General features: G+C 35.8%; 1 protein-coding gene across 1 annotated transcript in view; it reads left to right on the top strand.

The window, feature by feature from the left end:
• The window catches only part of LRP1B (LDL receptor related protein 1B), a 751,404-nt gene that overhangs the window by 433,202 nt on the left and 299,591 nt on the right, over positions 1-18,611 (top strand). The window contains exons 7-9 of the mRNA XM_074873779.1: positions 12,181-12,403; positions 15,310-15,481; positions 17,466-17,609. Of these exons, the coding sequence (XP_074729880.1) occupies positions 12,181-12,403; positions 15,310-15,481; positions 17,466-17,609 (539 nt within the window). The remainder of the gene's footprint in view (positions 1-12,180; positions 12,404-15,309; positions 15,482-17,465; positions 17,610-18,611) is intronic.

The following is an 18,611-nucleotide window of genomic DNA, read 5'->3' as shown; positions in this document are numbered from 1 at the left end:
TCGGGAAAAAATATTTTTTATGGTAACTCTCATAGGCAATTAAGTTGTTTTCAATGAGAAGATAACGCAGCATTCAGAAGTTATATTTATTTAGACATTGTCATGAATTCGAAAGTATCAATAAACCTCAGGACCAAAAAACAACCTTAAAAATAACCTCTTATCATGGCTGTGAGAATATGCCTAAATTCCCCCTTGAAAGTACTGTGACTGCTTACTTTCTGATTTCCTGAGCAGGGGAATACACCTTTCTGTCAATGCTCAGCTGGGGGAAGCTATTTTCAGCTTGGCAAGAGGCATGAAAGCGTTTTGGAAATACTCTCAAGAAATGAGGGAATGTTTGTTTGGACCATAGTGTGTGACTGCAAAAAGCATTCAGTGCCTCTTGTTTTACTGTTCTGGTGGTTTCACTTGGAACAGCTCTGACCCATTCCTGTGTCAGTATTTGAGCTTCTGATTGTCTTATCTATATCTAGATTTAAAAAAAAAAAAAAAAACACCAAAAAAAACCAAACAAAAACCAGAATGACTCCATATGCAAAGTTCCTTGGCACAAAATATTTTATTTCATATCTTGTCAACTGCCATGAAATATCATAGTGTAACTGTTCCATCCTTTCACTAATGTGTGATACCATATTTCCATCCCCCAGCTCAATTAAAACCACTTTTAGCATCAAAATACACAACCTCCATTACTGTTACACTTCCATCAGTATCTGCTTATTGGATACCACCATGTATAGAAATTTTTTGACTTTCTACTCTTCATAGCATTCAGTAAAACTTTCCTCAAAAGTTTATGAAAACATTTGCTAGCTAGAGTAGCACGCATGAACAGTTTTGGATGATTATTTGTATAACTTCTCTGACGTAGTGGAAATATAAGAAGTGATGTCACAGGTCATCGGTGGGCTCTCAGTTGTGGCAACCTTTGGGAGTCAATTTAAATCCTTCTGTTTATATATTTGTGTTTCAAATCAGCATTCATTGGCTTTAAATCCTGCATATATACACCAGTCAGTTTTCTAGCAGTTTCATATTAGTTCTAGTGATTACGCACTAATTAGTAGTAGTATTATGATTAATTCTGCCTTCCCGCTAGGACTACCTTTTGCAAATTAAAGGTTAGGAGATCAAGAATAGAGTAGTAACAGCAAAAACACTAGAGCCTTCTACATGGTGGAATACAACCAATTTAGTTGTCACTTAACCAAAATTGAGTTCTGGTTTGTAATGCCTTAAGAAAAAACATAATGAAGATTTAAACAGTCTTTGATCTCAGAAGAGATAAAAGAATGCAAATACAATACTTACAATCTAATTTCAAGTATTATGATTCTGTATAAATCATGCTTTGTTTTTTCTTTCTATTAACTTGATAATTCATTGTCTATGATCTTTAGTTTCAGACCAGACTTTGGTTTGTGGTTTGTTTTGGGTTTTTTTAATTTAACTTGCAAGTACAGTTTTAGGGAGAAAATTACTTGTTTGGTTGGTAGTTAGTGGGGAAGCAGAACTGCCTGATTTTCTTTACTTGCTGTCAAATGCCAGGGTGAGGCATGGCATCCAATAATTCGGTTGTTGCTGACATTAAATAATGCTCCAGGTAGGAATTTGTAGTGGGGAGATTACAGGCTCTACAGAGCTGCATAAAATGTGCCATTAACAACTTTTGCATAGACTGGTGGTGTCCGAACCAACCTCTCCAGCAGAAGATATTTGATCAGAAACTCGTGATGTAGGGCAAGTTTTAATATTCACGTCATATTTTATTACCTTAGAAAAAACATTAAAGAAAGGAGATTTGATTTCTAAACAGGAACATGGAAGCGTTGGATGAGAATCTTGGGTTTATGTCATTTTGCATGGCTGTTATAGTTTGGGTAGATACTTTTTTTTTTTCTTAGTGAGCCCTGAGTACCTACTTCTTGCTGTTCACAACTGGAATCATCAGTTAAATTGGAGTAATTATCTAACCTGCAAAGTTTACTGTTTCATCCCAAAGGAAAACTGCATGTCGAGATAAAGATCAGTTCTTCCCTTGCTGTCAAATACAGGCTGTTTTCTATTCTACACTGCACTAAATAGCCATATGCACAATTTAAACTAGCTTAAGGATTCATTGTTCTAAAAGTGTTTGCTGTGTAGATCAAATATGACGTGTATTTGCTCCCCTTTGGCATAAGGTGAAATTATTAGCATATGTAAAGATTGCTTTAAAGTATATTTTTTATATAAATTGAAATTTTAGATATATATTTAAAATATAAAGTGTAGCTTTCTCAAATTAGTTATTCTACAGCCTATCCTATGTCTTCATCCAAGATCCTCTTCAGCTTTGATGTCACTGATTATATTTAATGACTTAAAGCTAAACGACGAGCTTTGAGAACAGTGATATTGAAGAATGTACTAGCACAGTCCCCACATCCTAGATGTGACTTTTCTTAACCACAGCAAAATGAAATGCTTAGATGGGAAAGTAAGAATAAAACAAGCATAAGGTAGTAGTTCCCACAGCAAACCTGTCAGCTTCCAGCTGTGGAAAATATTGTGATTTTCAGAGTTAGCAACATCATTGCATGCATTAGCCACTGATATATTCTTCTTCCATGAATTTGTTGGAAAGAAGAAATCCCCATCCTTGCTGTTGTCTGCTAATTCATCATGACTTTAAATAACCAGTCTTCAAAACTGCAGTCTGAAGAATTTGGGATCTAAAGACTACAGCTCTAAATATAATCCTAGCCTTTCTTCAGGTCTGTCTGGGAAGGAGGAGCCCTGAGATTCCTAAAACATGCAAACTGTGGATTTTTGATTAATTTAATATAATCCTATATAATGATGATTATTGTAGCATTTTCTGTGTGAGACAGGTTCTCAAATGCCAGCTATTACTGACATTTAATCTTGTATAGGTCATAAAATACCAAGGTGGAAGAACTGTTTTATTTTTCACATTAATAACAAATTTTAAATAAACTATTATTGCAAAAATGCTGTATTTTTCATTCTCTATAACTAAATAGAAAAACTTGGTTGACACAAATCACAAATTCGAAGACAAAGCATTCTTATAATAGACATCTGTATTGTCATAGATGTAGGTGATGTAGAAAACATGATTTTAAATCTCTGACAAACTGAATGGGTACATTTTTTGCATTTCACAGTGCCAAACATTCCATGTAACTATATTTCTCAAACTGGGTTGAAAGGGCCATGTCTCAAATTCTGGGAAAGAAAAGCTACTGGAGAAGTGACATTGTGTTTGGGAAATAATAGCCTCCTGTGTCTAGACAGTCATTTTTAAAAAGCGAGTTACTGCTAGTGCTGTTCTGATTTCTCTGTAGCTGAACTTAGCTCTAGGACAAAAGTTAAACCTAACAAGCTCCAGACTGTTTTCCTGTTAGCTTGAGTTTCATCAGGATGCAAATCAGACACACTTTCAGGGGTCATTTTTCTTCTACTTTTTTTTTCCCTACAAGTACTGAACAATTAATGAAAACTTCAACACACACCCCCTCCCCCCAAAAAATCCTGTTTTTAAAAAAGTAATTTTTTAAATTCTCTTTGCAACTAAAGGAAAAGGTTGTTTATTAAGTGGAAGAAACAATAGAGTCTGATTGCATATAATAATATATTGTGAAAATTAAATAGCTTCAGGAAAAGTACTGTGTTTATTTTTTTCTGTGAAAGAGCTTCAGTACAATAATAATTAAATCTTTGAAAATAATTCTGTGAATATGTATATTCTGCTATGTACTGGACTTCATGTAAATAGTATAAAAAGTTAAGTGGAACCATATTATTGCTCCAGAAGTCATTCAAAGCAGAATAATCAAAAGTTTTACATTAAAAATACATATCTAGTTGAGTTTGAAGGATAGCATTTATGTCAGACCCTGAGTTTTCAGTGAAGAAACAGAAATTTAAGTTTCTATGGCAAAATTATTTCACTGCATCTTGTATATGTGATAAAATATACAACAGTTGAAATCTAATCCTCAGAAATAATTGCTGAGGATAATCCAAGAAGTATATTCATCATCATGTTCTCTCCAGGCTCAGAGTTCCAGATTTAAATATATTTAACAGCAGTGTGTGTATAATTTGGATGGAAACACACATTTTATAACTATATAAAAGTCTGTTTGTGAAATAGTCTTGGTTTTATATATACCACTTATATTATAAAGGCTTCTTGGTACTGTTTGGCTGTCACATTAAAAGTCTACTTAAGTGATGATATAAAGCCATGTTATGTGAAGTTTGAGTGTCTTTAAAAATGAATTTTCTCAGTGGATCAACACAGCAATTTGGCACAGCTGGTTTGTGATAAACTGGGAATAATCAATGTTTCTTCGTTCTTAATCTAATTGATGAGCTTCTAGTAACACGTGGGGTAGTGCACATACAATCTGAAAACACTGTACTTCCAGATTTAAATCTGAATCCATACATTTTCGGATGACTGGCAATAACTTGACAAGTTAAATACTAATGTTCAGGACCCTTAATGAATCCATAAACACATCTGCAGTGTCTTTCAATTATCTTTCTGCAATTGTCTTTCAATTAAAAATAAGTTATTAAAACTTTGCATATATTTATGAAAAAAAGAAATGACATAAAAGGTAAAATTTGATTGACTTCCTAAAATTCTATATTGAGAATAAATTTCCAAAATTCAGACATCTTTTTGTTCAGGAGAAAGAGAAATACAATGGCAATGCACCATTGGTGCACAAAATTACTCAAGGTAATTACATGGCTCTAGTGAAAGGATATTGAATTGTATTTAGACAGATTAAGCAGATTAAGTAAGTATAAATTTGATATATGCTAAGGGATGCAGTTTTTCAAGAGTACATCTCATAGCTGTAATCTTATTGTTGATGGGGAGAAAAACCAGACTTAACTATTATGACAAGAATGAGTGTAAGACAAACTTTCTGTTCATTTTTATCCTCTAGCAAAACCTATGAATTGAATTTTCATTTCTGTGGGTGTTTGTCTTTGATTTATTGGTGTTATATTCCAGGCATGCGTTTTTTTAGCATGTACAGAAACTCACACCTATTCATAAGTGGAGCAAGAAAGAGAATATGGTAGAGTTGATATGGGTTTGCTACATATTTACTCTGTGTATGAAGTATAGCTTGTGAGAGAAAATTGAAACTGTGAAAAGATATCATAAGATAGAAAGTTATCTGTACATCTTGCTACCATATATTATTCCTGCTTCATCCAGAGATGGTAGATAGATGCACTGGAGTGCCTTTTGTGGTTATTTCCCTGCAGAGAAAGCATATTTGGGTGGAAAGGGGAGGGAATAAAATTTTTCAAGGGTCATTATAACCTTTAAAAAACTTTATTTTGTGTATATTTGATTGCCGTTCCTAAGACGAAAGAAAGTGAAGGCTTTTGTCCCCTCCAAAGTAGAAAGGATCAAACTTGAAAAATTCTCTGCAGGATTTTGTTTTGATAAGATAAAACAATAGTAGGATGTAGTCATTAAAATGTAACAAATTATAGTTCTGAATTAATATATTACATTTATTTTGTAATATCTCTGAAATGCATATTTCTGTGTGTAATTATATAGGAAATTATATTGGGGAGGGTGTCCTGTTGATGGCAAACCAATTTAGCTTTATACTAGGCATATTTCTATAGATGGACAGTTTTAGTAGAAAAAAGAAAAAAAAATAGTTGCAGGATTTTTCTCTTTGTTCCCCCCCATGTTGTGTGGCTCTGTTCAATAAGAACTCCCAGATTATGAAAATTTGTATCTACTTTAGCAGTGAACCAGATTTTCTCTTTCTTAATCCGTTCCCAAATTCACAGCTACTTACCCTGTTTGCTGCTCAGACTGCCATCCCCGTTACTGCAAATAAGAAAACCTTTGTTAGAACTGGTGATTTCCCTGTAAAGAGAATGGTATTTCACTACAAATGTCCCCCCTAAGGCATTTGGGTTGAGGTTTTGCTGATTTTGCTTATGTTCTGTTGTGCAACAAACAGTGATTGGAGCTTGGCTCTGTGTGGTGAGAAGGAGTTGTCCAACAGCTGCTTCCTGCCTGGCACTAAATCTTCAGCTCTCTACGAGAAGAAACCATTATTATTTCACTCTCATGCACTCATTGCCAGGATTCCAGAATACTAAGAACATTTGGAACGTATGTCTTCCGTTACATTGCAGAAATCACGATAATAATAATGATTAAATGCAGCAGAAATCAGATACAGGACTGCATGACAGTTCCCTTCTGAGAATCCAGTAAGTAAATCACCTGATACCAGAAGCTTTAATTTACAAGCGGAGAATCCCACAGATGTTTTCACACAATCCTTTTAATTAGGTGTTTTGATCACCTCCTCTGAAGAAGTTTCCTTGTTCACCACAGTCTCCATAATTTTGATTATCCTCCAGTGTCTCTTTCTGTGTTTACAATTTGTCCTACAGTATATCTGGCTGGTGCCACTCAAAGCCAAGGGTCTTCTCATTAGGTTTTAAACCAATTAAACTGCACCCCAATTCCATTAGTCCAATTTAGAGTTTTTTCCCACACTGTAATCCCTCTTCTAAATTAGAAAAAAGCCTCTAACTTGTTGTCACTCATTTGTTTTCCCACAATTAACAGAATCTCTTTAGTAGCTTTCTGTCTTGATAATGATCCTTTCAGTGTAATTTCTGAAAATTAAGTACTGCTTTTTCTACTTGTAGCTCTCTGAGGCATGCTATTAACTATTTTGCTTTAGTGTAGATAGGTCTGGTTCACGGCGGTAACTTTGTCTAAGAAAGCAGCTTTCTTTCTATATATACTATAATAATTTAGCTCAGATAATATTGCATTGCAGTTGACTCTGCCCTGTGAATTGCCAAGTGCTCTGTCATTCTTCCTTTCAAAATCTGCCCTAGCAATTCCCACCTTGAGATGAAGCTAGTGGACCTGCAATTACTTCGGAAGAACATCCTTTCTGGTTCTTCAGCTTATGTAGAAGGAGCAACCCTTTAAATGTGTGTGTATTTGTAATCTTTATCCTTTTCATACCAAGTAGTGCTTTCCCTAACACATCTTTATCTCTGATAAGAGAAGACCAGAGGAAGAGAGGAACAGATGGAGAAGTAAAATATGGTATTTTCCTTGGCATTGCCGTTTGATCGTTATGTGGCAGCTTGGCAGAGGTTGGGTCACATTGACAGCAGTGTTAACATATGAGCTTTAGGTAAATCTATATATATAACTCTATTAGGAAGTATTTCTTTGCAGAAGGGGTTGTTGGGCATTGGAATGGGCTGCCCAGGGCAGGGGGGGAGTCCCCATCCCTGGAGGGGTTGAAGAGTCGGGTTGACCCAGTGCTGAGGGATGTGGTGGAGTTGAGAATGGTCAGTGTGAGGTTAATGGTGGGACTAGAGGATCTTCAAGGTCTTTTCCAACCTTGATGATTCTGTGATTCTATAGGATACCACATCTTCCCCCTGCATAATGGGGAGGGTGAGTAATTTGGTTACATCTGTGATTAAAGTTTTTTGGTACCTGAGTCCATTACCTAGAAGTAATTCCATACCTAGAAGTATGATGGTTTGTTTTCTGCATCTCTGTCCTGTTTGGGCATGCCTGAAACTGTGTTTTGCTTCTCATAAGGGATTGAGGTTACTGTGCAATAACACGTTCCCCTTCCATAGGTCCACTGAAGGAGCGCTTGAGGTTTAAAAGCCAACCCGGGAATTAAAGGAGCAATAAGAAGTGGAAATAGGTTGGTTTGTGAGTTATACAGGGAACAGTTTAGAGTCTGAGGCCTGGCAGCTGAATAGATGAGTTCTCAACATGGTAACAAGTGTACCTCTTCCCTATTACAAAGAGTAATGAGAGACTGAGGAGGGAAATAAAGAGTAAAAAATAATGACACTTGAATACACTCAACTGTGAAGCACAGTTGTATGTTTCAGGAAAAAAATAATGATACCTTGTAATATCAGTCCATACATGGATAGTGGGTTTTTTGGCAAAGGGTTGCAGAACTGTGAAATTTTTCCCCCCAAATGTCTGATTGTGCTATATAATACTTGGCTTCTAAGGTGCATCAGAAGTTGAGTTTTCAGTCATCCAAATGCCTAAATGTAGATTTACAAGGAAAACATATTTCTTTCTCAGCTAATTAAATGGCTGGGTTATGAATGAGGTGACTGAAAGCCTGGAAAACAAAAGGAACTGAGGAGAGAGAAGTTGCTGGACAAAACCAGCTGTGAAAAGGGGAGGCATATAATGTTTGGCAGCTGAACTAAGGCAGTAACTGTCTGGGTCTGAAAGGAAGTTGCTATCAAGGAGAGGTGTCTCTGTCAGGAAAGAACAGCAGGCCTTTTGAGGCCCTCCTTATGTGTTTTTGGGACCTGATAATGAAGGAAAGAGGAATCTGGTGTGAGAACAGGGACTGGGAATTTCACTCTTACTTTTGTCTCATGATGGCAGTCTTCTCCCTTGGTAACATGACTTTATTGCTATTTGTAATCAGTGGGTTTGTCAGGATATTTTAGAATGTTATAGAGGTTTTGTTGCTCAGATGTGGAGGGAATGTTCTCTGTGTTTTCCTAGTTGAAACCAAACTCCTGTTGGTTAGTTCTTAAGTTATGAAATGGGTTGTACTTCATAGACTGGAGAAAGTCAGCCAAACCCTGGGAAATCATCAGGAGGAGGAGGATGTATGTAATAGCTGGTGAGAGGATGAGTGTAAATCAGCAGTGTAATAGAGCTGTGAAAATAGCAAATGTCATCCAGTGATGGCTGAATCTCCAGCTGATGCAGGGAAGTCACAGAGCCATTGTACAGGCACCGGTGAACTCCTCTCTGGAACAGTGCATCCGGTGCTGACCACGCTTGTTCAATAACATGACCTAAAATTGGAATAACTGCACAGAAGGGCAACATAAAGAGCCTGTCTTGCAAGATGAGAAAGACTGAATTTCTTTGCTTATCTCTAGCTGCTAGGTAGAGTGAAAGAATTTGATTGCCATCTAGAAATACCTTTGGAGGGGAAGACAGGTGAAAAGAACTGTTTAAGCCAAATAAGTGTGCTGCAGAAATAAGTAGGTATTATTTAGCCTTGAAGATATCATCATTAGTTATTAGACGTAGATTCCCCACTGCTGGAACAACAATGAAGCCGTTCTGGAAGAGCTCCTGGATGGAATATTGAGTCAAAAGAACTAAGTACTTTTCTGAGTTTAAGAAGTTTGAAAAAAGAGGAGTATAGGATGTCTGCAAAGCACCTGGACTTGATGAAGAAGTTCTTGATTAACAATGGGCAGAACATGGGGCTCGTACAGTTTCAAAGAGCTAGGAGAATATTCAGAATTTCTAAGCATGAAAAAGTCGATAGCTTTCGAAAGATAATATGCCTTAATAAAATTCAATTTAGTGCCAGAATTTTTACTATTTTATAGCAGCCTCAATTAGCATCCTCATTGGCAGTCAGGAAATAAAAGCTGTAATGAGCAAAGTGCTGTCCCTGTCCTTGTTAGAGCTGGTCCCTCAAGGTCACCACTAATGCACAGTGCTTGGGCTGTACAGGGAAACGCACATGGTCAGTATTGCTGCTGAAATTGCTCTGTGAATTGATAAATGATTTCACCGCCCTCTGCTGAAAATGGATAGGCAAATCCAGCACCATTTGTTAGGAGAAAAAATAGTCTTGAGCTGAAATAAGTACTACTACAGTGTATCTTAGAGAACTCCCAAGGCAAAGGAAACACAGTGTAATTGTGGGTCAGCTTCACGTGTTATAAATGCAGTTTTGATTTAAACCTCACTCTAAAAAATCTGCATTAGGCTTTAAATACAGAATTGCATTTCAAGATGGTAAAGCATTTAATTTTAATATAATTTTCAGAACGCTTTGATCATACAGCAGCAGTTAGGCAACTGCTTTCTTTTTCTGTCTTTTACCTCTACATTAAAGGATAAAGTTTTATTATTGTCAGTGTCCAGGAGAAGAGTAATGATTTTTGAAATGAAAAGAATGTAATTTACACATGAAGTCATGCTAGCTTCCTTAGCAGAAATGATGTCAATATAAAACAGATATTTAGAAAACACAGTAATGACCTCCCATCCCTGATTCTGGAGAAGCATCTTAAATTAGATATTCTTTACTGTATCTATTTGTTATTGACATACAAACGTTTTATTTATTCTCTGATCCGAAAAGGGGCTATAGTTGTAAAAGGCAAATAATTATTTTTAACTTGTATTTTAGTCTGTTTTGTGATATCACGTAGAAATGTTAAATCTTGTATAAGAAAACTGTGCAGTAAGCAGTCAAGTAGAGTCAGTGTGAAGTCAAGCTTCAGGTCTTTGTAGTTGCTCTTGTGTATATACGTGTATATATACATGCGTGTGTGTGTGCCTGATCACAGCAAACCCATTTGGTTCTGTGATTGCGAAATGAGCTTTATTTGAATTATTGAACCTTCAAACACAAAGTTCCATTAAATAACCTAAATCAAATTCCCAGAACTACAGACTGTAGACTAGAGTACATGTAACATTTTAACAACTTATGTAATAGGTATTGGCCTTGTTATTGCTCATTAAATACATACATAAATACAGATATATATAAAAGTGTATCTACATCATTATATACACAATTCTTTGGCTGTTTTTGTTCCAAATTAAACATTTGCTTTGCAGACATAGTTTTTACTTTGCACGTCATCTGTAGTATTCACATTTTGATTTATATGGACCTGAATGTTAAGTATGTGTTGTTTAAAATGTTCTTAAAGTACAGCTGGGATACAGAATTACAATGAAGGACAAGACAGGAATTCAAAATTATCCTGATAAATAGGAATCCCTGTCAGGAATGGAGTTATCCCTCAGGAATGTTATAGGTAAAGTTTATTCTGCCTTATGGCCTGGTGATGGACTACATGACCTTTCAAATTCTCCTCAAGCCCTATTTTATGATTCTGTGATCAATTCATTTTGGCATTTGACAGCTGCTATACATATAGTATAGCTAATTCTACTGCCTTTAACATTTTTAATGATTTTTTAAATGTACATATTTTACACATGAAACACATCAACTACATTTAAATGTGTTTGTTTGAAGATGGTAATAATAAAGTATATGGGTCTCATTGGCTATTTAGCAAACATTCTTTCCAGCCTAAAACATACTACAATGCTGAATTTCTATGAGACTTTATAAGGCTATAAATTATTATTCTTTAACATGAAGATATCTCAAGGTTTATATGCTGTTGATCCAATGTTATTCCCATTAGTGGTAATAACTAGGAGATAACTCATTTCATTTGGAAAATGAAATCCTGATTCTCAAAGTAGTTTTTGTAATATTCAGTCTGGAATCAGATTATTCTTTATAGCATGTTAAAGTCATGGCAAGGTGGTCTTCAGCTTGCAAGTGTAATTTAGTCTCACAAATAGGTAATCTTGTTAAAATATTGTCGGGTTAATCAAAATTGATTTGTGTCTACTAAACCCAGTGAATGCTAATCAAGTGTCGGGTTAGGAAGCTTTACTAGCAATTTCAAGTCTTTGATAGTTTCCCATTATTCTTGGATGGAATGAATCATTGGATTTGTGGAACCCTTTTAAAGCCTGAACATCCTTCCAAGACTGGGTACAAATGCACTACAGGCTAAAGCATCTTCTTCAGAGATATATTTTCAAAAATCTGACAGTGTGGATCACTGTATTTGTTATACATCATATGCAATGAATTGTCCTCCAAACCATATAAGTGCATTTTGGTTTTGCCACTCTGTTATTTGTAGCTATCTTGCCATTTTTTTATAAATAATGGTTAAAGTGATATTTAAGATTGTAATATAGTCTCTGTACAGATGAATACGATCCATTTAAGTCAAGTATTACATGGTGTATCAGTGCTGTAAGGAAACACATGTAGAACTTCTGTGTGTTCCATTTGAAAGAAAATTCTGTTTAAGTGTGGATTTGTTAGAAGATATGGTGAATTTTTTTGGTAATTATATGATTATCAATATGGGTTATATGGATTATTGATAGATGAACCCCCTGACGTGACGAAGTACAAAAACTTGCTTTGCACAGAGCCACCAGGAGCTTTGCACTCTGCTCACACCCTTTGCAACTTACAACATCTTATTTTCTTTCAACAGAAAGCTTTTCTTTACAGACTATGGGAATGCTGCCAAGGTTGAGAGATGTGACATGGATGGAATGAACAGGACGTGGATAGTAGACTCTAAAATTGAACAGCCAACTGCTCTTGCACTGGACCTCATCAATAAATATGTGTACTGGGTTGACATATATCTGGACAGTGTGGAAGTTGTTGACTATCAAGGGAGAAAGAGGCATACAGTAATTAAAGGCAGACAAGTAGGTATTTTTTTGCAAAGTAGTAAAAAGTAATGATATTAATAAATGAATGTATATAATGCTAACAGTTGCAGTAACTTCAGACTTTTTTTCTCTTTTTAGTTCAAATGTGTTAGATGCTTAAGGATGCATCTGCATGTTTTGTTTTATTTGCAACTTAGTCTATTTTGCAACCTGTGGACAACCTTCCTTGCAATGTCTCATTAACAATGTACCATGTAAGTCTCTCCCCATTGTAAAAGACTTCAGGAGAGAAAATATGGGGGGATGGAAGGATTCTAGGGGATAAAGTATTAATGACAAGAAGATGTCCTTGCCAGTTCAGAAGGAGAAACTAACAGGCACAAGAATGTGAAAGAAACAGAATAGCAAAAGCTATTCACCCATTCAGACCAATCTGGATGCCCTTAAATCATATTTTGTTGATGGCAATGATGCTTTTCCCAGTTGATCCAGATGTTCAGAGTCATAAATACAGATGCTGAGACTGTATGAGTCTTTGAGCAGGAGTATATCAATCCATTATTGTTGCTTCAGCTTGAAAAGTGGAGTAGTGTGTAGCAGGGAAAGGAAGGGTTCCCTGGCAGTTGTGAGGCTTATGTAAATCAAGGGAAAAATAGCAAAGACCAAACTGTTCCTGGTTGCTACTTGCACTCCCAGAGCTGGTGTGGGTACCGCGTTTACATCTGCTTCTGCCTGAGGTTAAACAGAGTGTGTTGAAATGTGCAGACAGAATAAATATTTTACCTGTTTTGCTGTCATTGTTTGCTTGCTTCCAAGTAATCACTGTTTATCAAGAGACAACTGGTTAGAATAACCATTTAAAAAGAGGCAGAAAATGTGACAAAAAACAGTCTAGGTCACCTGACTAAATAGCAAACATTTTCCTATTTTTTACCAAATTACTCCAAGTCTTTAGGCAGTTGTTCTGAAATAACAGGTTTTGTAAAGTCTTTTTTTTTTTCCTTAAGGTAACATTTTGGAATAGATACTTAAAAAAATAAAGCTGTTTTCAGAAGCAGCTAACATGCTTTTACAGGCTTGTAACTGACAGGCTGTACTGACGTCATAGGAGAGATGTTTGTTCTTTCTCTTCTTTCTGAAATTTAGATGCAAGAGAGAATTCTTTATCAAGTTCAGAGGGATTCTTTCTTCTCTAAACTGGGTAAAAAAGGAGAAGGATGGCTGATTCTTTCAATATGGATGAAGGGTATTAAAAAATTTGGCCTCTCAGTTGGTCACTGCTATCGCAAAAAGAGAAGCATATTGGTGTCTTTCCACTCAAATGAAAAATTGGTAATTTCACTAGGTTTTGTGCCTGCATTTACCAGGATTTAGAATGTTTGTTACTGCAAGTTACTCGTCAGTCCAAGGAAACAGCAGACCAGAAAACTACTGTCAAGAAATTTTAGGGATTAACATTTATTTCATAGGTGCAAGCATATCAAAGGACATGCTTTCCAAATGAATGGGCTTTTATGACTGATGGCCTGGGTAGCTTTCAGAGGACTGTTCTTTGTAGCAAGCAACATTTCATGCATAAGATAGCTGGAAAGCTTCATGAGATGTAAAAAACAACAAATGCATAAATTAAAGACAAATAATTAAGTCATCATAAGCTCCATTGTAAAGAGTCACATGGTTTTAATAGTGTAAATATAGAAAAGTTGTCATGGGAATTAATAAAACTTTAAACTGAGTGTAAATGGAAATAGGGAAGACAGAATTACAATGCAGTAGAGAATTCAACAATTTGGTACAGATGCATCACTATTTTCAAGGCTGTTTTCTTTTCCATTTTACTATGATTTAATTCCTATTGGTCTTAATCAAACACTTCCATTGATCTCAATTATTTTTTTTCTCTGCTTAAGGGTAAAATACAATGGCAAGATTTGGCCTGCTGAGGGGTAATTTCCAGAAGGGACTGAAATATTAGATGCATGACAGGGGTTTTCTGTTCGTTGTTTTTTTTTTTTTTTTTTTTTTTGTGGCATATGTCTGAATTTGTGAGTAAATGAGCTAAGTAAATACTTTGTGGTGAACAATTTATTGATTAAACTAATAAGATACTCAGCCTGTGAATGTCTGAACATCTGCCAACAAATTATCTTTAATTTGTTCAGCTTTCAAAAATGCCAATGACATATTTTACATTTTCTATATCTATGAATCAAGCACAACCACTAGATTATTGAACACTTCATGTTAGAGCTGTGATGGGCTAACTTAACTAACATCAGGTAATTTTTAAACAGTGTACCCAGACACATCTCAGCTTAATGCAATTTTAGAATTCACTTTTTTAGAAACAAGTAGTACTGTCTGGCCACAACCATATTCAAAGACACCAATACAAAAGGTACATGAGCATAGCTGAAGGAATTTATTCATTTACTTAAGAAAATATTCAGTGGCTATATCTTGCACTATTTGCCTTGCTTTGATTGTAACATCATTTAAAAATACATCAATGCAACCTATAAACTGTGTTTAAAATATCTATGTTTATTAGTTAATGCTAGTTAATTTTAGCTAAATTATCTTAGTAGTAGTTAATATTAATTAATACTAAAATAAGCTGTTACACTTAAAGTATGCAGGAGTTTTTAATTTAAAAGACAGACACTGGGAAATTCGTAGGATAAATGAACTTGGATTGCTAAATATTTTTAATTTCCTGCCTTTCTTGTACAAAGCTTTTTGAATTATAAACTTCAGACTACAAGAATGTGAACTATACTTGTAGTGTAGTTTGTGTTTGTTATTTACAAATATTTATCGACATATTCATAATTCCTTTTGTACAGTTTAGCATGTACAATTCACACTACTGTTTGATGTTTACAAATCATAGATCTAAAATATTCAGCTAAAAATATTACATTTTGGTTTTTCTTTTCCAGATCAAGCATCTTTGTGGTTTGGCAGTATTTGAAAACTACTTATATACAGTTAATTCTGATAATCTCAACATTTTACGGATAAACAGATATAATGGCACCGATGTTCAGTCTCTTGCTAGACTTGACAATGCGAAAGAGATCCGTGTATACCAGAAAAGAACTCAAACAGCAGGTAAGATCAAAATTCCTCTTTCTAGGAAATGTAAAACCAGATATAAGGTGGATGTGTGGTTAAAAAGCTTCTTACAGAAAATTGTATTAGAAGATGCAGTGAAAATTTGTCACTGTGGCAATACTCTGTCGCTTCTTCCTTGGCCCAGTTTTCTATGTACTCACTGCAAGTTTTCCTGCGTCTCCAAGCTCCTAACCCAACTGCTTCCTGAGCATTCAGCTTGGACAACCACCAATGAACCCTGGTCTGCAAGTTTTGTGGCTCCACACACTCAACCCTTTCGGAATTTAACACCTTCAAAACTGGTAGATGTCCAGTACCATCCACACACTTGGGTCTCAGACCTCAGAGATTCCTGGTTTCTCTGGGTGCTTTTCAGACAGTCTACAAACCTCAAGAGAGCCCCCCTCTTTTGCCAAAAAAGCACGGAGATGTGGGCAGCTAGCCTGCCTAACTAGCCAGCCCAGACATTGGTGACATAGGAAATGACTGTTAAATTTTTCTTGGTTTATATAAATATCATATTTGCCTTCTGTGAAAGAAATCTTCATTTTGATCTGGAATGTAAAGCTTTCTATAATCTCAGAATTTTTGTCAAGTAGCACTTTCTGAGGGCCATAGTCCTGAATGACTCTAATCATGGCTCTGATAGCATACTTTCTGCATTCAGAACAGCAGTGTGATTTGTGGGAACTTTGTACAAAGACAGCAAGATCCAAAATGTTTACAGCAATGATTTATGAGAAATTTTTTATGTGACTGATAGCAGTAAATCCTTGCCATGCCTGCTTAGATGGAAAAGCTAACGCATCAATTCTGATGATCAGCGTAAATGTTATTAAACAGACCAACTGCTTTTAGAGACGTTTCTGAAGTGGTAACAAACTCTCAATTGATGTAGATTGGGTGAACTAATTTTCACCCTATAGCTGAGGGCATTGATTTGCAGATATCAGCATCTGAAGGAGGCTGCAAAAACTCTTTCCTTGCTATAAGCCCCCCTCTTCTATCCCTGAGGGAGTCAGAGAGGTTGAGCAGAGGAGAGACATGAGCACAGTGTAATCTTTTATTACATTCTGTGATTACTCTGTTCCTCTTGCCCTTTGTTCTCTCTGCTGCTACTTTTGTTTTGAATGGACATGTTTGTTGCTTGTCAGGATTTGCTGTAAAGGCTGTCTCAGCTTGGTAGAGTTTTTATATACCTTTAACAATATCAACCTTAAACCACTTGATTGCTTTATTTTTAAGAACAACTAAAAAGCTTGAGGGAAAGGAGAAAGAAGAAAAAAACATTTTTTGAGCTAAAATACTGCTGGCCTGCTGTAAGCCAGCTTAGTGTAAATGTAGGATAGCAAAGTAGACTGTGTTTTCTCATCAGATTTACCTTAAAGAGTTTTAAAAAATGAATTTGATACATTAATCTGCTAATTTAGAACCATGCATTTGAAAATGTGAAATCAAGGGAAAGGAATTCTTTGGCTGCTTAAGTTGGAGTTATGTCCCAACTGTACAAATAGGGAGAAACGCTACAAGGCTCGTTCTGTTCTTCAGTTTCTGCACAGGTATCTCCCCCAGAAAGGTACTGTCTAACGGAGTTGAATGAACAGCTAACAGCATTGGCATGGGATTCACTCTGTTCTCCAAAAACCAGCCAAATGAACCAAAGCAAAAAATAAAAAGGGGAGAAGTTTCAGCTACCCCAGGGGGAGCGCTGCCTCGCAAAAGCTGTGCAGAAGTTTATTCAGAAAGGGCTGATGGCACAGAGTGATGGGTATGGCTTGATAGCCACAAGATGGCCCTTTGGATTACTTGTTTTGGGTATTATCTTAAAAAAAAAACATCTTCCTTAGTAGTTATATTCTGGGGAAAGATTTATTGTGACACAAATTCCCCTTTTTTTCCTGTCTAAACTTTCTACATGCTGATGCATATAATTATCTTGCTTTAAATGGATTTGAATCGTGCTGTTTTTCACTTGCTGTAGTCAGAAGCCATGCCTGTGAAGTGGACCCATATGGGATGCCAGGGGGATGTTCGCACATCTGTCTGCTCAGCAGCAACTACAAAGCACGGACTTGTCGCTGCAGGACTGGCTTCATCTTGGGAAGTGATGGCAGGTCATGCAAAAGTATGTTATTCAAATCAAAGTGTCTGCCAGCCACTAATATTCCAGGGTATAGTTCTGGGTGTTATTTAACATGCTTGTCAATAACAATAGAGAACACGTGGACTGCTTTTGGGTAAAATTTGTGTGACGTGTACCTGACACTTTGTTCATATACCCCTTTCATTCCCTTAAAACTATTTCATTTGGCTTTGTTTATGGATGTGATAGATTAAACCTGGGACGCTGTTTAAAGTATTATAAAAATTATCATAAGTTTTACATTAATCAGCCTTACTCTTTCGTTACAAACTATGCATTCTCTCGGTACATAGGTACTGAAATGCTGTTAAATAGTTTGTCACATCCAACTTCTACCCATACAGTCAACTTGTAACTCAGAAGCAGACCAGTCATGCAAATAAGGCAAGCGAGTTTTTTCTCATATTTTGTGAAAGCAACTTTCATTTGTATAACTATGGTTATACCTAACATTAGGTATACACAATCGGTTGGTTACCTACACCCAGCAGGACAGTCCAGAAAGTATTGGTGAACACTTGTTTCTGCCTGATTTCTTGATCAAATGGCGTTGATTTAGTTCAGATGAAAGGCATGCAATTAAATACTCTGATGGATGCTGGTAGATGGATATATTTGACCTCAGTCAAACCTCATACAATTTTCACTAACAATTCCAACAAAAAACCCTGAGAAGCAGTAGAAGTATCTATCTTAGAGAATTTTAAGAGGTATATTGATAGTACTAAGGATATTTGTAAGTCTCTTTAAGGAAGGAAAGTCACTTACTATGCTTCACTTCTTTGTAATTAAACCTACTTGATTAAATTGTAAAAATCTCCTCAGAAATAGGAAATATTGGTATCTATGTTTTGTATTTCAGTATGAAAGAACAGTGTGTGTGTTGATTTGTTGTATTCCTTTCCATTTGAAAGAATTTTGCTGTAATCTTTTGTCTTTGTTTCTGAGAAACTTCAGGTGAAAAAAAATGGTGGTTTGTATTTG

Source organism: Strix uralensis, chromosome 6 (genome assembly GCF_047716275.1).
Source record: "Strix uralensis isolate ZFMK-TIS-50842 chromosome 6, bStrUra1, whole genome shotgun sequence".
Lineage (NCBI taxonomy): Eukaryota > Metazoa > Chordata > Aves > Strigiformes > Strigidae > Strix > Strix uralensis.
Note: the sequence above shows the minus strand (reverse complement) of the source record. Positions and strands in the feature narration are given on the sequence as shown.